This window comes from Corvus kubaryi, unplaced genomic scaffold, assembly GCF_017639235.1.
Source record: "Corvus kubaryi isolate FWS band 111438036 unplaced genomic scaffold, C.kubaryi_AGA036_p1.0 37387, whole genome shotgun sequence".
In the NCBI taxonomy this organism is placed as follows: Eukaryota; Metazoa; Chordata; class Aves; order Passeriformes; family Corvidae; genus Corvus; species Corvus kubaryi.
In genome coordinates, this window is record NW_024581129.1 from 14,290,599 (window position 1) to 14,311,182 (window position 20,584).

Genomic DNA, 20,584 nt, shown 5'->3' on the forward strand with positions numbered 1-20,584 from the left:
GGGGTGCAGGGACCAGCACCTGCAGGGTCCCAGCATCTCCCGCCACAGGAGATGGGACACATCCGGAGGAGAGGTCCCCAGGGAGGTCTAAAGGTGGAGCCAGGCCCAGAGGAGATGCTTCAAGGACCTCTAAAGGTGGGGATGGGTCCAGCTCCTCCCTGCACCACACCCACACTGGGAAGGGATTTCCTTATTTACCCTCCTTATTTTCCCATCGCATCTCGTTTGATATTTCCCCTGGGGAGGGAAATATTGATATTACCCCTGCTGGAAGCAGGGATAAACCTGCTCCCAGCTGCAGGCAGGGCTTGTTTAAACTTCCCAACGAGGTTTTGTGGGTTTTGGCTGGCTGAGCTGTGCTGGTTCAGCTCTTTCTAGCTTCCAGATTGATTACACCTTGTGTCAATATGTGCTCAGTGCCTATTAGTGGGCGCATGTATCCCTATCCCTCATTTCTCCCTCCTGATCTATAAATTCCCAGAAGACAGGATTAAAATAGAGGGGGAGGAGAATTCCACTCCGGGCCAAAAGGGAAGAGAGAAAACAGAGCCTGTGGGAAAGTTGGGTGGCAAGGCTGGAGCCTGGATGTCTCCCTCCAACACCTCTTCCCATGGGCCGAGATGTGAGCTGGGGAGATGCCAGGCTCCCGTGGGAAGGGGCAAGGTGGGAGCAAGGTGTGGGAACAGTGGGGGAGAGAATCCCTGCTCCAGCTGCACCTCCCAAACCAGCCTGGGGGAACCAGGGCTGGGAAGAGCAACCCCAGGAGGAGATGCCTGTTCCTGGAGGTGTGGGTGTGAGTGGTGCCAGCCTGGTGCACCTCCAGGGAGGAAGGGGGCTACCAGGACAGGGGAAGGTTGAGCCATGGCTTTTCCATCCGGCAGCTGCTGGCTGCAGGGCTCCTCTTGCTGGGGCTTTTTCTTTCTTTTTCTTTCCTGGAAACTGGTAAAAGATTCCACAGAAGCTGTGTTGGAGCCTGGTGGGGAAATGACCTGGGACACAGGATGGGGTCAGCGGCCTCCCCAGGGTGGTTTTGATGAGCTGCCAGGGGCAGAGGGTGATCTGCCAGCCCTGGAGCATCATCCATCCTCACCCCGCTGGATGGAGGCCTGGCAGAGGAGCGGGGCACCCCCACAGCCACCACCTCACCAGGGGGCCCCTGGCTTTGCTCTCTGTTTCCCCTTTGGCACAGAAGCCCTGGGCAGAGCAGGGGGTAGAGCTCCCAGCACCACCCGCACCCATACGGCAAGATAGGAGGGAAAATGGGAAAATGCCCACAGGAGGGGCTGAGGGTTCTGCCCCGAGGTTTTCAGTGCCACACTGGGAAGAGTTTTTCTCCCCATTTTCCAGCTCATTTCCCACTTGCATCCCCACAAACCCTCAGGTGTTTCAGCCCATCTTGTACTAGAGATGATCCCCAAACCTTTAATCCCTGTGGATGCTCCAAGCCCCAGCGTGTGGCTTTTGTGTCCTGACGGAAAGTGAGGACCCACTGCCAGGGCTTATCCCAGGGCATCCCTGGCAGAGCAAGGCAGGGAAGGGTCAGTGCTGCTGCTCAGAACCCTCCCGAAGCTCAGGGTGCGGTGGTGGGACACCCTGCGAGGTTACCCCATTCCTCCCTCCGCACTCAAAGCCCACACAACCCCCATCCCTGGCAGGACCACCCTCTGCAGAACCCCCATCAGGTTCCTGGACATCTCATTCCGTGCCCCTTTGCCGAGTTGCCCTAAAGGCAGTCCCAGAGCCGGGGGAGCAGCGAGGAGCCCGTGCCGGTGCCGCTGCCGCCGGCCAGGCTGTCCCCGGGGCTCGGCCGCGGCCCGGGCCAGCAGCAGTGGGGTTAAGGCCGGCCGGGCGGGCGGCTGGACAGGCGTCAAGGTGGTTGCTCCATCCATCCCTGCGCAGTCGGAGGGGCCGGAGAGCGGAGCGGGAGCCCTGCCCTGCCCGCCGCCATGAGCACAGGCAAAGGTAAGGCTGGAACTGCTCCCGTCCAGGCTGGGGCTGGCGGGGGGGGGGACACAAGCTGAGACTCTGCCCGGGCTTCAGTCACCCTTTCCTCTGCTCCTCCTCTACTGCTAACAGGACATTTTGGGGGCCCCCGAGCTGCCTGGGGGGCTGCAGGCACTGCAGGGCAGAGCCCGAGCCCGGATGGGGAGCGCAGGGATGGGCGGGGGCCGTGGTACTGAGACCCCGCAGGGCTGAGGGAGTCAAAGGGGGGCAGCTGGCGAGGAAGGGGAGAGGGGTCTGGGAGCTTTTCCCTGTAAAAGAGAGAAGCTGCTGCTGCAATATGGAGATGGATTTGGGGGGGGGTCCTGCAGCTGAGGGGTCAGAGCTGTGGCAGGAGGGGGGGGTGATGATCTTGCACCATTTCCCAAGGGATCCAGCCTCTGAAAACTCCTGCAGCTGCCCCGTGTGTGCAACGGGCTGGGGAGTGACCCCCTCACTCCCCAGCCCCAGCGGTGCAGGCACCCGGCCAGGGGGTCCCAAGGGTGTCCCAAGGGTGTCCCCTAGAGCAGCCACAGCCCTGCACTGACAGCGTCCCCTGTCCTCCACCCCCCCAGCAGGCATCCCCCTCCTGCTCCCCCTGGCCCTGCTGCTGGCTGTAGCCTCCCAGCCCCCCGGGGGGGACCCCCCGAAGGAGCCGGGGGACGGGGACGGCCCGCGCTGCCCCAGCCCCTGCGCCTGCAGCCTGGACGATTACAGCGAGGAGCTGAACGTCTTCTGCAGCGGCCGCAACCTGACGCGCCTGCCCGAGGACGTGCCCCCCAACGCCAAAGCCCTGTGGCTGGACGGCAACAACTTCACGCTGCTGCCGGCCGCTGCCTTCAGGAATTTATCAGCCCTGGACTTCCTGGACCTGCAGAGCAGCCAGCTGGGCTCCGTGGAGCAGCACGCCTTCCACGGGCTGCGCAGCCTCTACCACCTGCACCTGGAGCGCAACCGCCTCAAGCACCTGGCTCCGCACACCTTCCTGCACACCCAGAACCTCGTGTCCCTCAGCCTCAACAACAACCACTTCAGCAAGGTGGAGGAAGGGCTGTTCGCTGGGCTCTCCAACCTCTGGTACCTGAACCTGGGCTGGAACTCGCTGGTGGTGCTGCCTGACAGGGTGTTCCATGACCTGCCCAACCTGAGGGAGCTGATCCTGGCTGGGAACAAGCTGCCCTACCTCCAGCACCAGCTCTTCTGCAGCCTCACCGAGCTGAAGGAGCTGGACCTGAGCGGGAACGCGCTCAAGGGCATCAAGATCAACATCTTTGTCAAGCTGCAGAAGCTGCAGAAGCTGTACCTGAACCACAACCACATCAACGCCATCGCGCCCCGCGCCTTCATGGGCATGAAGTCCCTGCGGTGGCTGGACCTGTCCCACAACCGCCTGGTCTCGCTCTACGAGGACACCTTCCTGGGCCTCCTGAGCCTGCACGTCCTGCGCTTGTCCACCAACTCCATCACCAGCTTGAGGCCCAGGACTTTCAAGGACCTCCAGTTCCTGGAAGAGCTGCAGCTGGGGCACAACCGGATCCGGAGCCTGGCGGAAAGGACCTTCGAGGGGCTGGGCCAGCTGGAGGTGCTCAGCCTCAACAACAACCAGCTGCAGGACATCAGGGCCGGGGCCTTCCTGGGGCTGCACAACGTGGCCGTGATGCACTTGTCTGCCAACTGCATCAAGGTCCTGCCTGACTTTGTCTTCAAGGGGGTCACCAAGCTGCACAGCCTCCACCTGGAGCACAGCTGCATGGGCAGGATCCGGGCCAACACCTTCTCCGGGCTCTCCAGCCTGCGGCGGCTCTTCCTGCAGCACAACAGCATCTCCCTCATCGAGGACCAGAGCTTCAGCGAACTGCACGAGCTCCTGGAGCTCGACCTGAAGCACAACAGGCTGAGCCACCTTTCGCCCCAGCTCTTCGTGGGGCTGAGCAACCTGGAGTACCTCTTCCTCTCCTCCAACCAGCTCCTGGAGATCTCCCAGGACACCTTCAGCCCGCTCCAGAGACTCTTCTGGCTCGACCTCTCCCACAACCAGCTGGAGACACTGGACAACAGCATCATCTCCCCCCTGGCCAACCTGCGCTACCTCAGCCTGAGGAATAACTCCCTGGAGACCTTCTCGGTGGCATTCCTGCGCCCCCCCTTCGCCCTGGAGCAGCTGTGGCTGGGGGGCAACACCTGGCACTGCAACTGCTCGCTGAAGGGCCTGCGGGACTTCTCCCTGCAGTACCCCGCCGTGGTCCCGCGCTTCGTGCAGTCGGTGGCCGAGGGGGACGACACCCATGTCCCCATCTACACCTACAACAACCTCACCTGCCTGCACCCCCCGGGCCTGGCGGGGCTGGACCTCCGCGACACCGCTGAGGAGAGCTTTGCTCACTGCTGAGCTGGGCTGGCCCCCCCAGGGACCCTCATCCACCACCACCCTGGCCCTGGCCCGGCCTCCCCGGGGCAGCAGCAGCAGCTGGGGCTCTGTGGCCACCCCAGACGAGCACCTCCAGCAGCCGCCTTGCTCAGAAGATGCTGGATGGGCACCAGCCCCCTGGGCTTCAAACTGAGTATTTCAGTCCCTTAATATTTAAATAGCAGCCCCCAGGGCAGAGCATGGTTGCTCCCAGCTCCCAGCAGGAGCATCTCTGGATGGGGGAATGCTGCACCCCCAGCCCTGCAGCCACAGCAAGGGGCAGCCCTGCCCAGGCCAGGACCTTTATGAGACAAAACAAAGAGTTTTCCTGCCATGGAGCAGTGGAGAAATCCTAAAAGCCCCCCCCAAGCTTAGGGAAGGGGGCAGAGGACTTGCTGTAATGATTCCTTGCAGCAGCAGGTGTAGGCAGGGCACAGAAAGCCACACGTTGCTCACCTGATAAATGGCAGCAGACAAATAAACCTTTGGAGCTATTGCAACCCACCTTGTAAGTTATGTTTTTTCCAAAGCTCGTGCTGCCCCCGGCCGGGATTTCTCCCCAGAGCCCCTCAGGGTGAGGGATTCAGGCTCCTGGGGGCTCCCGGCATTTCCTGCAAGCCCTGGGTGGGTGGCACGTTCCCAGGGAGGGAGCAAGAAATGCCCAGCTATCCCACAGAAGCCAACAGCCCTGAGAGATTCCAGTGCTACTGTCTGGCTCTCCAAATCCCAGGTAAGTGTCCAAAGGTCAGACAAAATTTTCCTGGAAAATTGCATGAAGGGAAACCTGCTCGGGTGTGGGTCCTTGTGCAGCGGGAGCAGGGGTGGATGCTGCTCCTGCTCTCCTGCCTGCTGTAATCCAGCCTCATTGGTGGAAATGCAGTATTTCCCCATCTTCCCAAAACCTCACCGTGAGGGTGAGTCCCAAAGGTGGCCAGGGAGGCAGGCAGGAGGGCCTCAGAGTCCAGGAGGGAGGGAGATAAGATGCAAGGCCTTCATGTGCTTCCCCAGCTAAACTCAAGCCTGCAAGAGGACAGCAGGTCCCACGGGAGCAGCAGCCCATGGGGAGAGGTGCAGGGACACTCGGAAGTGAATGGAGCAGGAACCACCTGGGGACACAGAGGAGCCCCAGGCTGGGGTTGGAGAAGAGCTGTGGCAAAGCATCCCATGAAGGGCTGCCAGGGCCAGCTCACAGCAAGACAAGGGACAGGCTGGATCCTGATGCTGTTATAGGAGAGATTCAGCTGAATTCCAGCAAGGAAACCAGGGAAAAGCAGGAAGCACCTTGATGCACGTGACGGGCCAAGACTCAGAGCTACAGCGAGGCCTGAAGCCATGGAAGAACAGAAGTCACAGACCTGCATTTTAAGAAGAGTGTTTACTGCCTGGAACCTTGAAAAATATTCCTGAGTCACACACCCCTGGCAGACCCCAAGGCCTCATTCCCAGCACGATGGGATGCAGCTCCCAGACAGCTCCCGAAGGCTTTTCCTCACACCCAGCCCATGCCGTGCCCTCACCGTCCGTCAGGAACCAGTGAGCCGAGAATTCCGAGCACAGGGGCCTGGCCTGGCTCCACATGGGAGCACCCAGCACGACCCAGCCACTGAAGCAAGCCCTGTGTGATCCATCAGGCAGGGGCAGCGGGAGAAGGCAGCAGCACATGGAGCCGCCATCCAGGTGATTGGAGCCGTCTGGGATTGCTGAGGGAAGAACAGCGCTTGACACAGCAGCTCCAGAGTCTCTTTGGGTCTGAGGGGATGGAGCTGCTTCCCCCTGGGACTGCCAGCAGCAATCTGTGCTCTCCCTCCCTCCCTCACACCCCCCAGTGAGACAGTTTGAGTTAAACAGCTCCTGCAGCCCCTTCCCACTGCTGGGGCTGCCAGCCTGGCACCAGTCCAGCTCCACACCCTCCTCAGGAGCTCCTCTGCGATGTATCCAAGATCTGCTGGGCAATGTGAGTCAAGGCAGGGAAGGCAGAGCTCTTGGGAAACTCTTGGATGAAGTCTCTGCCTTCTTCCAAGCTCTGGCTGAGCTGGGGGTCCAGGGGGACGCAGCCTGTGGGACAGGGGAGAGGAGGGTGAGAGCTCAGCTCCCTCCCTGTATGGCCAGGGTCTGCAGCCAGGGATCAAAAAAACACTGCCAGGGTCAGCTCCAGGGAAAGGGGTAGGGAAGAGCAACCACTGCCCTCCCAGAGCTCTCCAGGAGACAATTCTCACCTGCAAGCACCTCCTCTGGGCCCAAGATCCCACCCCACCCTGGTGCTTCATGAGAGGGGCTCTCCCCTCTGATCCCAGCCCAGGGACGTGGGCTGATCCCCTCTGATCCCCTGTCCCAGGGACAGGGTTCAGCCCTCAGCCCCCATTTCTCAGGAAGGCTCCAGACATTCCAACATGGTTCTCATGGAGCTCCAGGCTTGTTTACGCTGTCACCATGATGTGGCATCACCATCTGTGGCCCAGCAGGGCCAGGGGCCAAATGTGAGGAGTTTGGATGGCAGAGAAGCAAAGCACAAACCTCAGCTCTGCCCAGGTGCCTGGGGCTCACAGCCCAGCCCACCTGCCTTCCCTGATGCTCCTTCTCTGTGCTCAGCCCTCCCACAGCACCATGAGATCACCCTGAGCAGAGCCACTCACCCAGGAAGGGCACCCCGGCGTGCTTGGCCAGCTCCTCACCTCCCCCTTTGGAGAAGATGTTTGTGCACTCCTGAAGGAATGAGCAGTGAGTCAGGAAGCCCAGAGCCCCGTGTGACAGGGCAGGTGCTGCCAGGCCCTGAGCAGAGCCAGCTCCCCTGCACCCTCCAGCCCCAGGCACTCGCTGTGCCCCCGCCCTCTCCCAGTGCTCCTGAGCAGAGCCCAGAGCTGGCAGCGTCTCCCCTCCCTGGCTCACAGCATCACCCCCATGGCATTTCCCGATTTGCCACCCAAGGCTCAGCACCCCACTAGTACAAGGAAGAGCCCACAAGAGCCCCAAGGCTGGACAATAAGGTCAGGAGAGCTCACAGAGCAGTGGGGGCACACGAAGCCACTCATGTTCTCCACGATGCCGAGGATCCGCAGTCCCGCCTTCCTACAGAACGTCAGCTCCCGCCTCACATCCCCCACGGACACAGCCTGAGGGGGAACAACAGGACCTGGGGATCCCTCTGTGCACACTGATTGCGGCTCCAGAGCAGATGTGTACAACGAGACAGCCCTGTGCAAACCTGGCGTGCATTTTTCCCCCCTCCAAACCTGCAGCCTGCCAGGAATTCCAGCCCCGTGTCCTACCTGAGGTGTCGTGACCAGGATTGCTCCGAGCAGCTGGAAGGGCCTCAAGGCCTCCACGGTGGAGATGTGCTCGTCGGACGTGCCCGGCGGCGTGTCCACGATGAGGAAGTCCAGGTCCCCCCAGGCCACGTCAGTGAGAAATTGTTTGATCAAAGCTATGGAAATAAAAGGGGCAGATAAAAAAAACCCCAAACCACAACGGGTTTCAGCAGGTGGCTTGGGAGCTGTGGGACAGGAGTTGGGAAGCGCCCTGGGGACAGGGACCCAGGGAGAGGGGACAAGGCTGTCTGTCAGCACAACATGTGAGGGATTTAAACCCACCCTTGTGGAACTGGAGCTTCATTCCCCCAAGGAATAACATCTCCAGGAGGCAGCAGCACCTCCAGGAGTGTTCACAGAAGGTTTCACCAGCAGCAAACCCCGGTGTTACCGTTTTTCTTGGGTCCTCTCCACACCACGGCATCGTCCGGCCTCTCCAGCAGGAAGCCGATGGACATGAGGGCGATGGCCTTGTCCTGGCCCACGAAGACGGGGACCCAGCCGCTGTCACACTGGTGCACGGCGCTGTCCTGCACCCTCAGCATGCGGGGGATGCTGGGGCCACACAGGTCCACGTCCAGGATCCCCACCTGGGGACAGGCACAGCCCTTCGGACAGGCCCGGCACGCTGGGCTCAGGAACCCCAAGCACCCAGCTCTGGGCTGCTCACAGCACTTCCACAACAGCCTCTGCAGCTCAGCAACCACATTTGAAACACAAATGCTTTACACTTCACATCCCTCCCGACCTCCTTCTCCCCAAGGAGCATCTCCTGGGTGTTTCCAAGTGCTTTATGCCAGAACCCAAGTGGCACTGGCTGCACAGAGCTTTTAATAAGATCCTCGGGGGATTCAGTCTGTCTCCTGCTCACACTTTTTGTCCCCATTTTAAGAGTCCTTGAGCTCACCCACTTCACCCCACAGAGGGAGCGAGGGTGACACCACAAAGGAGCAAAGTCACATCTCAGGCCAATTTCAACAACAAATATTGGGTGATTTAAGAGAACAGATAAAAGAGAAATGAACTCCAGTATCTGATCCAGGTACCTGAGCTGGATCACTCTCTCACAAATTGCATTTTCCCAGGGAATCCACACACTGCCCACCCAGCACACCCACGTGGGAAGGGTGGGCAAAACCCAGCCCAGCTGGAGGCTGGAAGGGAAAAGCCAGAGCTCAGCACCCCAAACCCTCTCTCACCCTCTTCCCGGCGCTGCGCAGCGCCAGGGCCAGCTCGGTGGAGATGGTGCTCTTCCCAACGCCGCCCTTCCCGGACAGCACCAGCAGGATGTGCCGCACCCCGGCCAGGCTGGCTCTGTCTGCAAGGGCATCACAGAGTCACAGAACATCCTGAGTGGGAAGGGACCCACAGGGATCACCCAGTCCCACCTCTGGTCCTGCACAGACACCCCAAATCCCACCCTGGGCATCCCTGGCAGCGCTGTCCAAACGCTCCTGCAGCTCTGGCAGCCTCGGGGCCGTGCCCATTCCCTGGGGAGCCTGGACAGTGCCCAGCACCCTCTGGGGAAGAACCTTTCCCTGATCTCCAGCCTGACCCTGCCTGGCACAGCTCCAGCCGTTCCCTGTCCCTGTCCCAGAGATGGGAGCTGCCCCTCAGGAGGAGCTGCTGCCCCGGTGAGGTCTCACCTCAGTGTAAGGCAGTGGGAAAGAAGAGGTGGATGTGCCACGGGCTTTTTGTCATCAGAAAAGGGACAATAAGAACAACGGCAATAAACAGTGTGTGTGAGGAGCAAAGGCTTGTCCCGGTGACCTAAGTGGCCATTGGCCAGCACAGCAATAAACACGCACCGGGCTCGTGAGGCTCAGCCCGGGCATGGCCGGAGGCTGCTGGTGAGCTCAGGCCCTTGGCGTTTCCTTCCTCTGTGCCACACCAGTCCCTTCCTGCCAGTCCCACGCTCCACTCCAGCCTTCCTGCCGTTCCCTGCTGTGCTGTCAGCGCTCCCAGCTCTGCTTTGGGCTCAGCTCCCCGGAGCAGGGAGCGCTCGGGACCGCTGTCCCCGGCCCGGGGCAGCACAGGGGGCTCCAGCCACAGCCGGCAAACGCCACCCGCCCACCTGGGGCCCCGTCACGACCGGGGACGGACTCGAGGCGCCGGGGCTGGCCCGGCAGCCCAGCGGCACCGGTGGCATGGAGCCCGCACGCACCATGGCAGAGCTCATCCGCACCTCCGCCGACGGTAAAGGCCACGGGCCCCACAACGGGAAGGGGGGGAGAAGGGGGCCGGGGAGGGGTGAGACGGGGCCCCGCAGCGAGGCGCTCCCGGGATACCGCCCGGTGACAGCGGCAGCCCCGCGCCGGGCCCGGTTACTCGGCGCTGTCTTCCGCGGGAGTCGAGCCCGGGCCTCTGGCAAGGCTCAGCGTCGCCTCCCGATAACCGGGGCCCGCCGCCTATGGGACCCCGGACCGGCCCGGCGCTCCCCTCACCGGGAGTCGGGCCCAACACCGCGGCACCGGCTCGGCCCGAGCACCTCGGAATTCCACAGGACCGGGTCCTAACCCCCCACTAGGCCTGGGCATTCCGGGCGGGACGTCCCCCTTGAGGCGAGTAGGGCCCCCCCAGACCGAGACCGCAGATCTCGGTTCCTCCAGGCCGCGGCCGCTGCTCTGCTCACCCCCAGCCGTTTCCTCCATGTTGCCTCCCCGCATCCCTCGCTTCCGCCTTCCGCCGGCCCACAGCCCCGACCCCTCAGACTGACAGGAACCGTGTCCAATCGCAAGCCGCGCTCTCACCGGAGAACCCGCCCTCCAGGGCACCGCAGCCAATCCAGTCCTCGCACTCCCCTTGCATCAGCCAATAGGCTTAGTGCTTTCCCTTCGCGAGCGGCCGCCCAATGGCGCCGCTTCCCGGCGATTGGCACACGGGACAGCCAATAGCGAGGGGCTTCTTCAGACCCCGCCCCCTCCGTCCTCCTCCGCATGTGAGTGACAGGGCGCCTAGCCAATGGTGAAGGGGCGCGGCGCGGCCGCAGCCAATGGGCGCCTGGGGGGCGGTGCTGGGAGCGGATTGTTTATGTCCCGGGAGGGGAAAGTAGGTCAGAGCGCCGCGGGGCCGGGCCGGGGCAGCGCCGGGCCGGGCAGGGCCGGGCAGGTGGGCCGGGGGGCTCGGGGGGACGGGCTGGAGGTGGGAGCCGGGGGTTGGGGTTTGGCTCAGGGCGGGCCGGGGTTGTGCGACCTAAGCGCGGTGGCCTGGCCTGGCCTTGTCCTGTCCGGCCGCGCCTGAGCTACCGGGACAGCTGGGACTCCGGTAGGCGCCTTCGGTGGAACCGCTGCTTCCGCAGCCAGGGAGCCGGGTCGGGCAGCCTGCCGTGGTTCCTCCGCGCCGCTCGGTGCCTGGGGAAGTGCTGGGGTAGCGCGGGTCACGCCGCAGCATCGCCTCGGGCCCGCGGAAAGGCCTCAGCGGCCCAGGGCCCCTGAGGGGTGAGGGGCTTTTGTGGCAGCACCGGTGTGACAGCAGGAGCGGGACAGTGGCCGTCCCCTGCGCTGGCACTGCTGAGGCACCTCCAATCCTAGGGGCAGTTCTGGGCAAGAAAAACTCTGGGGGGCTGGAGCGGGTCCAGAGAAGGGAACAGAGCTGGGGAAGGGGCTGGAGCACCAGGAGCGGCTGAGGGAGCTGGGAAAGGGGCTCAGCCTGGAGCAAAGGAGGCTCAGGGGGGACCTTGTGGCTCTGCACAAGTCCCTGACAGGAGGGGGCAGCCGGGGGGGGGTCGGGCTCTGCTGCCAGGGAACAGGGACAGGAGGAGAGGGAACGGCCTCAGGCTGGGCCAGGGGAGGGGCAGGGTGGATATTGGGGAAATTCCTTCATGGGAAGGGTGGTCAGTCACTGGCACAGCTGCCCAGGGCAGTGCTGGGGTCACCATCCCTGGGGGGATTGAAAAGGCGTGTGGATGTGGCACTTGGTGGCCTTGGCAGTGCCGGGGGAATGGTTGGACTCGTTGATCCAAGAGGTCTTTTCCAGCCATAATGATTCCATGACTGACTCTGCCATCGGTGCTGGATCATGTACTGGGATCTCTGTGCTGACTCTAAGGCCCAGCCTTAGCAAGGGCCTGGGGTACAGAGCTGCTCTGTTGGGCTGCTGTGGGTGCCCAACAAAGCTGGAGAAGGGGTTTCTGCTGGGGTTTTAGGTCCTTTCCCAGCATGGCTGTGTGAGCCCTGTGATTCCAGCAGGTGGGATTTCCAGAGCCCTTTAAAGCATCCATGGGCAGCTGCACAGCCGGCTGTGGCTTGGCCTGTCCTGCTTTTCCAGGAGCTGCTCTCCTGCTGGTGACTGAGGCATAGGAGGAACAGGGCCAGGAGCTTTATGGCTGGCCCTGGCTTGGGACTGAGCTGAGGGAGAGGGTTCAAGGGTTACAGCCCTGCGGGTGCCTCTTGGTGGGGAGTTGAATTCTGCAAAGATAAACTTCGGGGGGGTGAGATTGGAAGCTGAGGTTTCCCTGTCACATCCAGTGCAGTGCTCCTGTGTGGCAGCTGGAAGCTGGGCTGGCCTGTCAAGCTGTCCACTGGGAAGGAGCCTTGGGAAGTCTGTCTCTGAACAACATCCCTGCTGGACTGGGAGACAGGCGGCTGCTTCCCTTCTGCCTTTTGTCCTTGAGGCAAGTTGGGACAGGTCTGTCACAAGCCTAATTTCCCTCCAGAGCAGAAAAGTGGTTTTGCTTCCTCTCCAAGCACTGAGAGCAAAGGCCTTGCTCAGAGGGCAGTTGCAGGTGGACAGCCTTCCCTGCAGACAGACGGGCTGCAGTGAGGCTGGGGCAGTGCAGGTGGCCAGAGCCAGGACAGCTGCTGAAGGGTCGCTGGGCACCAGGGAGGCCGTGTTTTAGAGCAGCCTGCTCTAGTGGAAGGTGTCCCTGCCTATGGCAGGGGGTGGAACGAGATGAGCTTGAAGGTCCTTCCACCCCAAACAATTCTGTGATTCTGACAGCCCTGAAGCTTCTTAGGCCAGGTGAGAGGTGGTGGCTGGATCCAGTTCCTGCGGTGGGGCAGCAGCTGCCACCACCACTGCATATTGGGAGTGTTTCTAGGGGCCAGCTGAACACCTGGCTCACGGAGGAGTTGACCCTAGGTGGAGAAAGAGAAGTTCGGGTGAAGTTTGCGAAGGCTCTTGATGCAGCTGGAACTTCCTTTGCATCGGCTCATCTTGTGCTAGTCCCCCTGGGGGGTTTGGTGACCCAGGGAGTGGCCATGGGACGTGGCAGAAGTGTAACCTCGTGTCCCTTTCCCCAGCCTACCTGTCTGGGAGCAGCATGGCGCGGCGCCCGCGGAGCAGCCGGGCCTGGCACTTTGTGCTGAGCGGGGTCCGGCGCGAGGCCGACGGCCGGGCCGGTGCACGGGGCTGGGGCTACGACTCCGACGGGCAGGTAGGCTGGGCTCGGGGGGCTCTGGGTGGCACAGGGTGGCACTGGGTGGCACTGGGGACGTTTTCCTTTCCCTGATATCAGGTGTGAACTGGCCAAAAGCAGAAAGGATTTAACAATGGTCAGTATTGATGCTAAGCGAAATGCTTTTTTAAGCACAGAATGGGTGTGTCATACATAAAGTACATACAATATTTTTAAATACTGTTCTGGAAGTAGAGCTCTAGATAAGTGTGTGAAGTGGATCTGTTCCCTAATCTGGCTCGCTGTGCTCCCTCCTGGGCTGTGAGGCCCTTAGAGATGGTAGTGGAGATTGTGGGACAGTGTCTTCAGAATGAGATTTCCTCACATTTCCTGCTTTGTGATGTGAACATCACTTCTGAAGCTGGTCCAGGTGTGCTGGAGATGGGAACACAGCAGGGAGAGCAGGAGTAAAACAAGGCAAGGAGTGACTGATTTGCCTCTGCCATCATTCCCTCTTTTCCCTAATACTTGAGTGTGTGAGTTGAGTTCCCTGTGTAGTGGTGGGGACACAAGGAGCTGCTCCAGGAGCTTCAGGGCCACACTGAAGCCATGAGGCCACTGCCAGAGCACAGTATCCAAACCCAGGCACTGTGCTCCCAGAAATCGAGCAGTTTTCTGTGCCTGCAGTCATGGGAATGACAGGATTTCTAGGTGGCAGTACTTAGGGAAGTAAGAAGTTAGGAAAGACAGAACCCAAGCTCTTGGGTTTGCAGGCCAGAGGAGATCTGGGCAGTACATATGTAAGCCCAAGTAGTTTCAATTCCCTGTCTTACACAGCTGCAAGAACATGAGTTTAAAGGATTTTTGTCATTAAATACCCCTTACCTTGGGGGTGAATAACAAGCAGGTACACCTGAGCAGTGTGTAAACCTAGAGTAACTCGCTGCAATCAGTGATAAGAGAATCCCTTAGGCAACACCATAACACAGGGGTGAAACTGGGCTGTGACTCCCACAGTGTCTAGTCCAGGATCACTTTTGTCTCTTGGCACTGGGGAACAGTAAATCAGGTTTTTGTGTTCATGAATGTAAACAAAAGCCCTTTAATCCTGCCCTGGGTTCCCCGTGGGCCTGTCTGCAGCACTGGCCTGAGGAGCTGCAGCCGTGCTGCTCAACTGGCTCCCTTTGTTCTGCCCCCTCTCCCTTCTCCCCCTTGTGTGTCCCAGGCTCCTCACAGCCTCTCCAGAGCAGTGCTTGGCTCTGCTGATGGCTGGAACCTGCCTGGTGAAAGCCAAAGCTTCAGCACAGAATTTCCTTCAAAATGTGTGTTCCAGGCTTGTGACCCTGCTGTGACAGCTCCTTGTTCCCAGCAGGCACAAAGAACGTACCTGCACCGCAGAGTGCTGAGAGGTCCCTGCAGCTCAGCAGGCACTGCCCATGTCCCAGAGCAGGGTAATGCCACGGGCACAGCCTCCCTGTGTGACAGGCCAGGACATGACATGAGCCTGGGGATGTCCCTGCACAGCCCTCAGGGAGCTCTGCCAGCCCAGCTCCCATGCCCAGGGATGCCCAGCAGCGACCATTCCCTGTTCTCCCCAGCAGCACAGCGACTCGGACTCGGAGCCGGAGTTTTCCTCCCTGTCTCCCTCCATCCCGAGCGCCATCCCTGTGACTGGAGAGTCCTACTGCAACTGTGAGAACCAGAGTGAAGCTCCCTACTGCTCCAGCCTGCACGCCCTGCACCGTGTCCGCGACTGCCGCTGCGGCGAGGAGGACGAGTGTAAGGGGCTGGGGGGGCCCCTGCAGTGTCCCGTCCCTGTCCCAGCATTCCTTTGTTTACATCCTGAGGCTGTAGGGGGATTACCAGCCTGTGCCTGCTGTCATGTTTCCAGGGCTCAGGGCTGAGCTGTGACAGCATCAGCTCTCACCTCTGGGACCTGCTTTCTGATCCGGCTTAGGCCACAGGTGAAACAGAGCCGGTGCTTAGGGCCCTCCTGATCCCTGCAATGGCTGGTGGGGTGCCAGGCTCAGAGCACAGAGTGGGCTTGGGCTGGCTGGCAGAGCCTGTGGCATGGCAGAGCCATCCCTTGATCCCGTGAGGAGTGCGGGGAGAAGGGAGGCTCTGCCTGGTGTCAGCCAAAATTGGGCCTGGTGAATGCTGCCAGCTTTGGAGCACTGATCCATCCCTGGTGGGGCACTGCGGAATAGTTCAGGCCTCAAGCAGTTCTCTGATGTGCACAGCCTAAGATTTACCCTCTTAAACTGTAAGAGAAACATAAACAACCCCACTAACAGCCTTCAAAACAAACATCCACCCATGCTTTGGCTTGGTGGTAGTTCCCTGAAGGTCTTTGCCCATCCTTGTCCCCTCTGTGCTTCCTCAACAGATTTCGACTGGGTGTGGGATGACCTGAACAAGTCGACGGCCACCCTGCTGACGTGTGACAACCGCAAGGTGAACTTCCACATGGAGTACAGCTGTGGCACGGCCGCCATCCGCGGCAACAAGGAGCTGGCAGATGGGCAGCACTTCTGGGAGATCAAGATGACCTCCCCGGTGTATGGCACTGACATGGTACGTGTGGGGCACACAGAAGTGCCCAGGGTTTTGGACAGGAGCTGGGAGGATGCAGTTCTACCACAGCAGATCAGGTTTGAGGCTGTCTGGAAGTGCACAAGTGCCTGGGGACCTGATGAGATGCATCCCTGGGATCTGAGGGAACTGGTGGATGAAGTGGTGTAGCCACTATCTGTCATATCTGAGAAGCTGTGGCAGTCTGGTGAAGTTCCCAGTGACTGGAAAAGAGGAAACTTAACCCCCATTTTTCAAAAGGGAAATAAGGAAGATCTGGGGAAGTACAGGCTGGCCAGTCTTACCTCTGTGCCTGGCAGTCATGGAGCAGATCCTTTTGGAAACTATGCAAAGGCTCATGGAAAAAGTGGAAGCAGTTGATGACGTCCATCAGGGCTTCACTAAGGGCAAATCCTGCCTGACAGATGCAGTGGCGTTCTGTGATGGGGTTGCAGTGTTGGTGCATGAGGGAAGAGGAACTGATCTCATCTACTTGAATTTGGGCAAAGGATTTGTTGCTGCCTTGCATGGCATCTCTCACCTGGAGAGACATGGATTTGACAGAGGGACCACTTGGTGGGCATGGAATTGTCTGGATGGTCACACGCAAAGAGGTGGAGTCAACAGAGACCAGTTACAAGTGACATTGCTCAGGGGCTGGCATTGGGGCCAGTACTGGACATGGACATGGGATCAGGGCACTCAGCCAGGCTGGAGCTGACACCCAGCTGTGTGGGGAGGTGACACCCTGCAGGGGAGAGATGGGGCATCCAGAGGGACCTGGACAGGCTGGAGAGGTGGGGCCATGGGAAAAAAGTTCAACAAAGCCAAGTGCCAGTGCTGCACCTGGGTCAGGGCACTAATCCAGGCTGGGCAGAGAATGGATCGAGAGCAGCCCTGGGAGAAGGACGTGGAGTGTTGGAGGATGAGAACTGGACACGGCCTGGTCATGTGCACCCAGACCGCCCCCATGCCCTGGGCTGAGCCCCAGCGTGGGCAGCAGGGGAGGGGGGGACTCTGCCCCTCTGCCCCCTCAGGTGAGACCCCACCTGCAGAGCTGCCCCAGCCCTGGGATCCAACAGCAGAGGGACGTGGAGCTGCTGGAGAGAGTCCAGGGGAGGCCACGGAGATGCCCCAAGGGCTGGAGCCCCTCTGCTCTGGAGCCAGGCTGGGAGAGCTGGGGATGCTCACCTGGAGAGGAGAAGGCTCCAGGGAGAGCTCAGAGCCCCTTGCAGGGCCTAAAGGGGCTCCAGGAGAGCTGCAGAGGGACTGGGGACAAGGCATGGAGGGACAGGACACAGGGAATGGCTTCCCAGTGCCAGAGGGCAGGGCTGGATGGGATATTGGGAAGGAATTGTTCCCTGGGAGGGTGGGCAGGCCCTGGCACAGGGTGCCCAGAGCAGCTGTGGCTGCCCCTGGATCCCTGGCAGTGCCCAAGGCCAGGCTGGACAGTGGGGCTGGGAGCAGCCTGGGACAGTGGAAGGTGTCCCTGCCCATGGCAGGGGGTGGGATGGGATGAGCTTTAAGGTCCCTTCCAACTCAGACCATTCCATGACTCTATGAACAGGACAGTGACCTTCTTCAGCAGTTCAGCTGGGCCTCCTCACTTAGGAAAGGAAATTGAAGCTGGGAGCCTTCAGCTCCACCCTGAAACCTCTGACTTGGCTTCACCAAGCCCTCTGGGTGTTTTGGACTGAGCCAAGAAGAGGAGGGAAGAACTGGAGGTGGAATGTGGTTGTGTTTTGTTACTTGAAAAGACACTGAGCTTGTGTTCTTACTCCCTGCTTTGCCTCCCAGATGGTGGGAATTGGGACGTCCGATGTGAACCTGGACAAGTACCGTCACACCTTCTGCAGCCTGCTGGGCAAGGATGAGGACAGCTGGGGACTCTCTTACACAGGTAACACAGACAGGGGGGCTGGATGGGCAGCAGTAGCCCAAGAGGTGCCCCCAGACCTGTGAATCCCTTCATTAAGGACACCAGAGCAGCTGCCGACAGCTCACAGCCCTTGGAGCGTCTCTCCTGGCCCGTGTTTTGCAGAGCCCTTAGACCTGGTGTGGGACCCTCCAGGGCACCAGGGTGCTACTGTCACATCACCACTTTGGGGTTTCAGTGCTGGAGTTGTAAAACCACAACTTTCCCCTTTCTAGCAGCCACTCTGGGATGGGAGGGCAAGGATCAGGCAGTGCAGGGATGTTTCTGGCACTGAGCGAGGCTGTACCAGCAGCATGGGAGTTGGGATGAATTCCTGGAGTGCAGGTTTTCCACAGAATGCCATTTTTTGGGTGTGTTTTCAGGACTGCTGCATCACAAGGGAGACAAAACAAACTTCTCCTCGAGGTTTGGCCAGGGCTCCATTATTGGGGTGCATTTGGACACGTGGCACGGGACGCTCACATTCTTCAAGAACCGCAAGTGCATAGGTGAGAGCCAGGGATGGGGTGGGAGGAACTCGAGCCTGGCTGCAGCAGAAAACACTGAGAAAGCAGAAGACCAAGGTGTGAAGTGAGTGGGGGGAAGATCACATTTCTTGTTTAATAGATTGGGAGTTCAGAAAGCTTTTCCCAAGAGCTCGGGGTAGGTGAGAGGGGGGAGATCCCTCTGTCTAAACTAACATGCCCTCCCTGGTGCTGTGCCCTGGCAGGGGTGGCAGCCACGAAGCTGCAGAACAAGAAGTTTTACCCCATGGTGTGCTCGACAGCGGCCAAGAGCAGCATGAAGGTGATCCGGTCCTGCGCCAGCTGCACGTCCCTGCAGTACCTGTGCTGCTTCCGCCTGCGCCAGCTCCTGCCCGACTATGTGGACACGCTGGAGGTGCTGCCCCTGCCCCCGGGACTCAAGCAGGTGCTGCACAACAAACTGGGCTGGGTCTTGAGCATGAACTATAGCACATCGAAGCCTTCCTCCTCCTCGTCCTCGGGGAGCGACTCGGACAGCTCGTGCAGCTCGGATGCGGAGGCCTGCCAAAGGAAGAGGTGCAGGAGGACATAATGGCTCTGCACACCAGGTGGGTGGGGGTTTGTTGTGTTGTCTGTGAGGGCCAGCCAAGCCTGATGCACTTCTTCCTTCATGGGGACATCCATTTCTACGTGTTGGCAAAGATTTCTCCAGTGCTGTGGAAATCTTTGGCCTCGACATCCATCGCAGGCATTTAGAAGAGTTGCTGGCTCCAAGAGATGCCAGTTCTGACACAAGAAAATTGTGGTGAAATGTCTGAGCTTCATCTCCTGACTTGCTATGGAAGCCAGCACCTCTTCCTGAAGGATCTCTCTTCTCCCTGTTGGCACAGACAACGTTTAAGAAATTGGACTTGATGACAGGAGTTGGACTTGATAATCTTTGTGGCTCCTTTCCAGCTCAGGATATTCTGATGATTAAAGCGGCCTCCTGGTTGGAATGTACTGGATTCCAGTCAGACAACGGACCTGACTCATCGAGACACAATCCCAGGCCAGTCCTCTCCTCTCTGTGTGTGTAGGTTTGGTGTCTGCCATGACCTCGTCCCGCTCTGGGGCACAACAGAGCAGCAGCTGGAGGGAAAGGGCCCCCAGAGACACTGCTGGGAGCAGGTACAGGAGCTGAGCTGTGGGTGGTCTTCCTCGAGCCCCCGGGGACTTTGAATTGCTTTGCATGTTGGTTCCTGCTGCTTCTCCTCTGTCCAAGACTGTGTTAAACTGTAATAATAAAAGTAGAAGCTGTCTGTTGTTCCTCTTGGGGCCCTTGAAGGCAGGAAGCTGCAGGTGCTTGTCAAAAACAGCCTGGGCAGCAGCGTGGAGGGGAGGTTTTGGTTGCAGCAGTTGTGTGTCAGAGCTGGAGGAGGTGAAGGCAGCAGAGATGCCCTTGTCTCTGTGCAGGGCTCTTGTGCTTCCCACTGAACCAGAAGTCTGGCTGGGGTGATGTTCAGTGGAGCCAGGCTGCTGCCTGTGGCTGTGCACTGGGAGGGTTTATAGTGCCTGTCCTCTGGCAGGTCACGCTGGGACAAACACCCCAAACCCCCACCCCAGAGCCTGGCAATCAGAGCCACCCCTCCAAGACTTTGTGGTCATGCTGAGAGGAAATGCTGGATTAGGATCTGGACAAGTGACTGATTGTGTAGTGGCCTCGTGCCACTGCCAGGGAATGGGCTCTGTGCTCCCACAGGACTGGTGCCAGTCCCTGTAGGGCCTGTGGACAGCCCATGGGGCTATTCCCCAGCCTGTGAGCTCTCTTCTGGTGGACAGCTGAGGATTCAGCACTGAGCTGGTGCTGTTAGCCTTGCAAAGGGCATTGGAAAGTGGAACAGGGCTGAGGTATGGACGGGAAATGGCTTTTAACCAGTTCTCTCTGTGGGTTTCCTCCCAACAAGTTCCAGCTGCTGCCTTTTCCTTTCCCATCACAGACCCCCATAGGGTCAGGTAAAACTTGCACCATGTGCACTTACTCCTTGCTGAGCTCATTCCCAGATCCTGAAGCGAAGATGGCTCTTGCTCCTCTGGGGCCAGGCTTTGAATGAGAACCTTACTGCAGCAGTAAGGCCCTGTCCGTGCCTCTGGATCTGTGCTGCAGCCAGAACAAGCTTGCCTGGTTTGCTCTTCCCCAGAAACTGATTCAGGCAGCAGCAGCTGGAGGCAGAGGAATCCCTGGCAGGGAGGAAGGTGGTTTGGAGGGGCCCTCCCGCTCCTGCAGCACTGGTTGTTCCAAGGGAGGAAGTTCAGGAGTTCTGTGTCACTGTGGAAAGCCCCAGTGAACAATCCCAAGCCTCAGCAGGCACTGGGGGAGCCCTGACCCACCCCCATCCTGGCTGTGGCTATTTCTGAGTAATAATGGAGCGTATGCTTTGGGAAAAGAGAATCCCATCCTAACCCACCATTTCCCATGGATTTTCTACAGCTTATCCAGCATTTTCTCGTGTTGGGAGTTCAGTGAACAAACTCCCCTGCTCTGCCCTGAGCTGTGTTACCCCAAGGATGTAGTTCCCCTCTGGCCAGCTGGTTTTGACAGCTGGC

General features: G+C 59.8%; 4 protein-coding genes across 12 annotated transcripts in view; 2 read left to right on the top strand and 2 right to left on the bottom strand.

Moving 5' to 3' along the window:
* Positions 1–1,569, bottom strand: part of FBXL16 (F-box and leucine rich repeat protein 16) — a 30,089-nt gene extending 28,520 nt beyond the window's left edge. Inside the window, exon 1 of the mRNA XM_042036907.1 lies at positions 1,560–1,569. The gene's annotated coding sequence lies outside the window, so the exon portion shown is untranslated. The remainder of the gene's footprint in view (positions 1–1,559) is intronic.
* Positions 1,570–1,880: 311 nt separating this feature from the next.
* Positions 1,881–4,887, top strand: IGFALS (insulin like growth factor binding protein acid labile subunit). The gene is made up of 2 exons (XM_042036906.1): positions 1,881–1,962; positions 2,556–4,887. The coding sequence occupies exons 1-2, from the start codon at positions 1,947–1,949 to the stop codon at positions 4,367–4,369; spliced, it is 1,830 nt and encodes a 609-aa protein (XP_041892840.1). The 5' UTR covers positions 1,881–1,946; the 3' UTR covers positions 4,370–4,887.
* Positions 4,888–5,743: 856 nt separating this feature from the next.
* On the bottom strand, positions 5,744–10,409 carry NUBP2 (nucleotide binding protein 2). The gene is made up of 7 exons (XM_042036925.1): positions 10,325–10,409; positions 8,892–9,010; positions 8,084–8,282; positions 7,654–7,808; positions 7,387–7,497; positions 7,021–7,090; positions 5,744–6,442 (listed from the first exon to the last, which is right to left on the bottom strand). Exons 1-7 carry the CDS (start codon positions 10,356–10,358, stop codon positions 6,300–6,302), a joined length of 831 nt encoding a protein of 276 aa, XP_041892859.1. The 5' UTR covers positions 10,359–10,409; the 3' UTR covers positions 5,744–6,299.
* On the top strand, positions 9,745–19,299 carry SPSB3 (splA/ryanodine receptor domain and SOCS box containing 3). 9 transcript variants are annotated; one of them, XM_042036916.1, is made up of 8 exons: positions 9,745–9,888; positions 12,933–13,066; positions 14,626–14,806; positions 15,414–15,601; positions 17,396–17,498; positions 17,897–18,022; positions 18,244–18,606; positions 18,956–19,299. In XM_042036916.1, the coding sequence occupies exons 1-7, from the start codon at positions 9,840–9,842 to the stop codon at positions 18,588–18,590; spliced, it is 1,128 nt and encodes a 375-aa protein (XP_041892850.1). In that variant the 5' UTR covers positions 9,745–9,839; the 3' UTR covers positions 18,591–18,606; positions 18,956–19,299. The 9 variants fall into 9 exon arrangements, with proteins under 9 accessions (XP_041892850.1, XP_041892849.1, XP_041892851.1 ...); XM_042036915.1 differs by having other exon boundaries at positions 18,244–19,299; XM_042036917.1 differs by having other exon boundaries at positions 14,629–14,806; positions 18,244–19,299.
* Positions 19,300–20,584: the final 1,285 nt, after the last annotated feature.

Bases quoted from the DNA above. Each gene is read 5' to 3' on its own strand.
- NUBP2 (XM_042036925.1), bottom strand. From the start codon at position 10,358: ATGCGGGGAGGCAACATGGAGGAAACGGCTGGGG. The intron at 9,011-10,324 runs GTGAGCAGAGCA...ATGCCCTTGCAG, and splicing joins CATGGAGGAAACGGCTGGGG to ACAGAGCCAGCCTGGCCGGG. The intron at 6,443-7,020 runs GTGAGTGGCTCT...CCTGTCCCACAG, and splicing joins CGCCGGGGTGCCCTTCCTGG to GCTGCGTCCCCCTGGACCCC.
- SPSB3 (XM_042036915.1), top strand. From the start codon at position 9,840: ATGGAGCCCGCACGCACCATGGCAGAGCTCATCCGCACCTCCGCCGAC. The intron at 14,807-15,413 runs GTAAGGGGCTGG...CTTCCTCAACAG, and splicing joins CTGCGGCGAGGAGGACGAGT to ATTTCGACTGGGTGTGGGAT. The intron at 15,602-17,395 runs GTACGTGTGGGG...TTTGCCTCCCAG, and splicing joins CGGTGTATGGCACTGACATG to ATGGTGGGAATTGGGACGTC.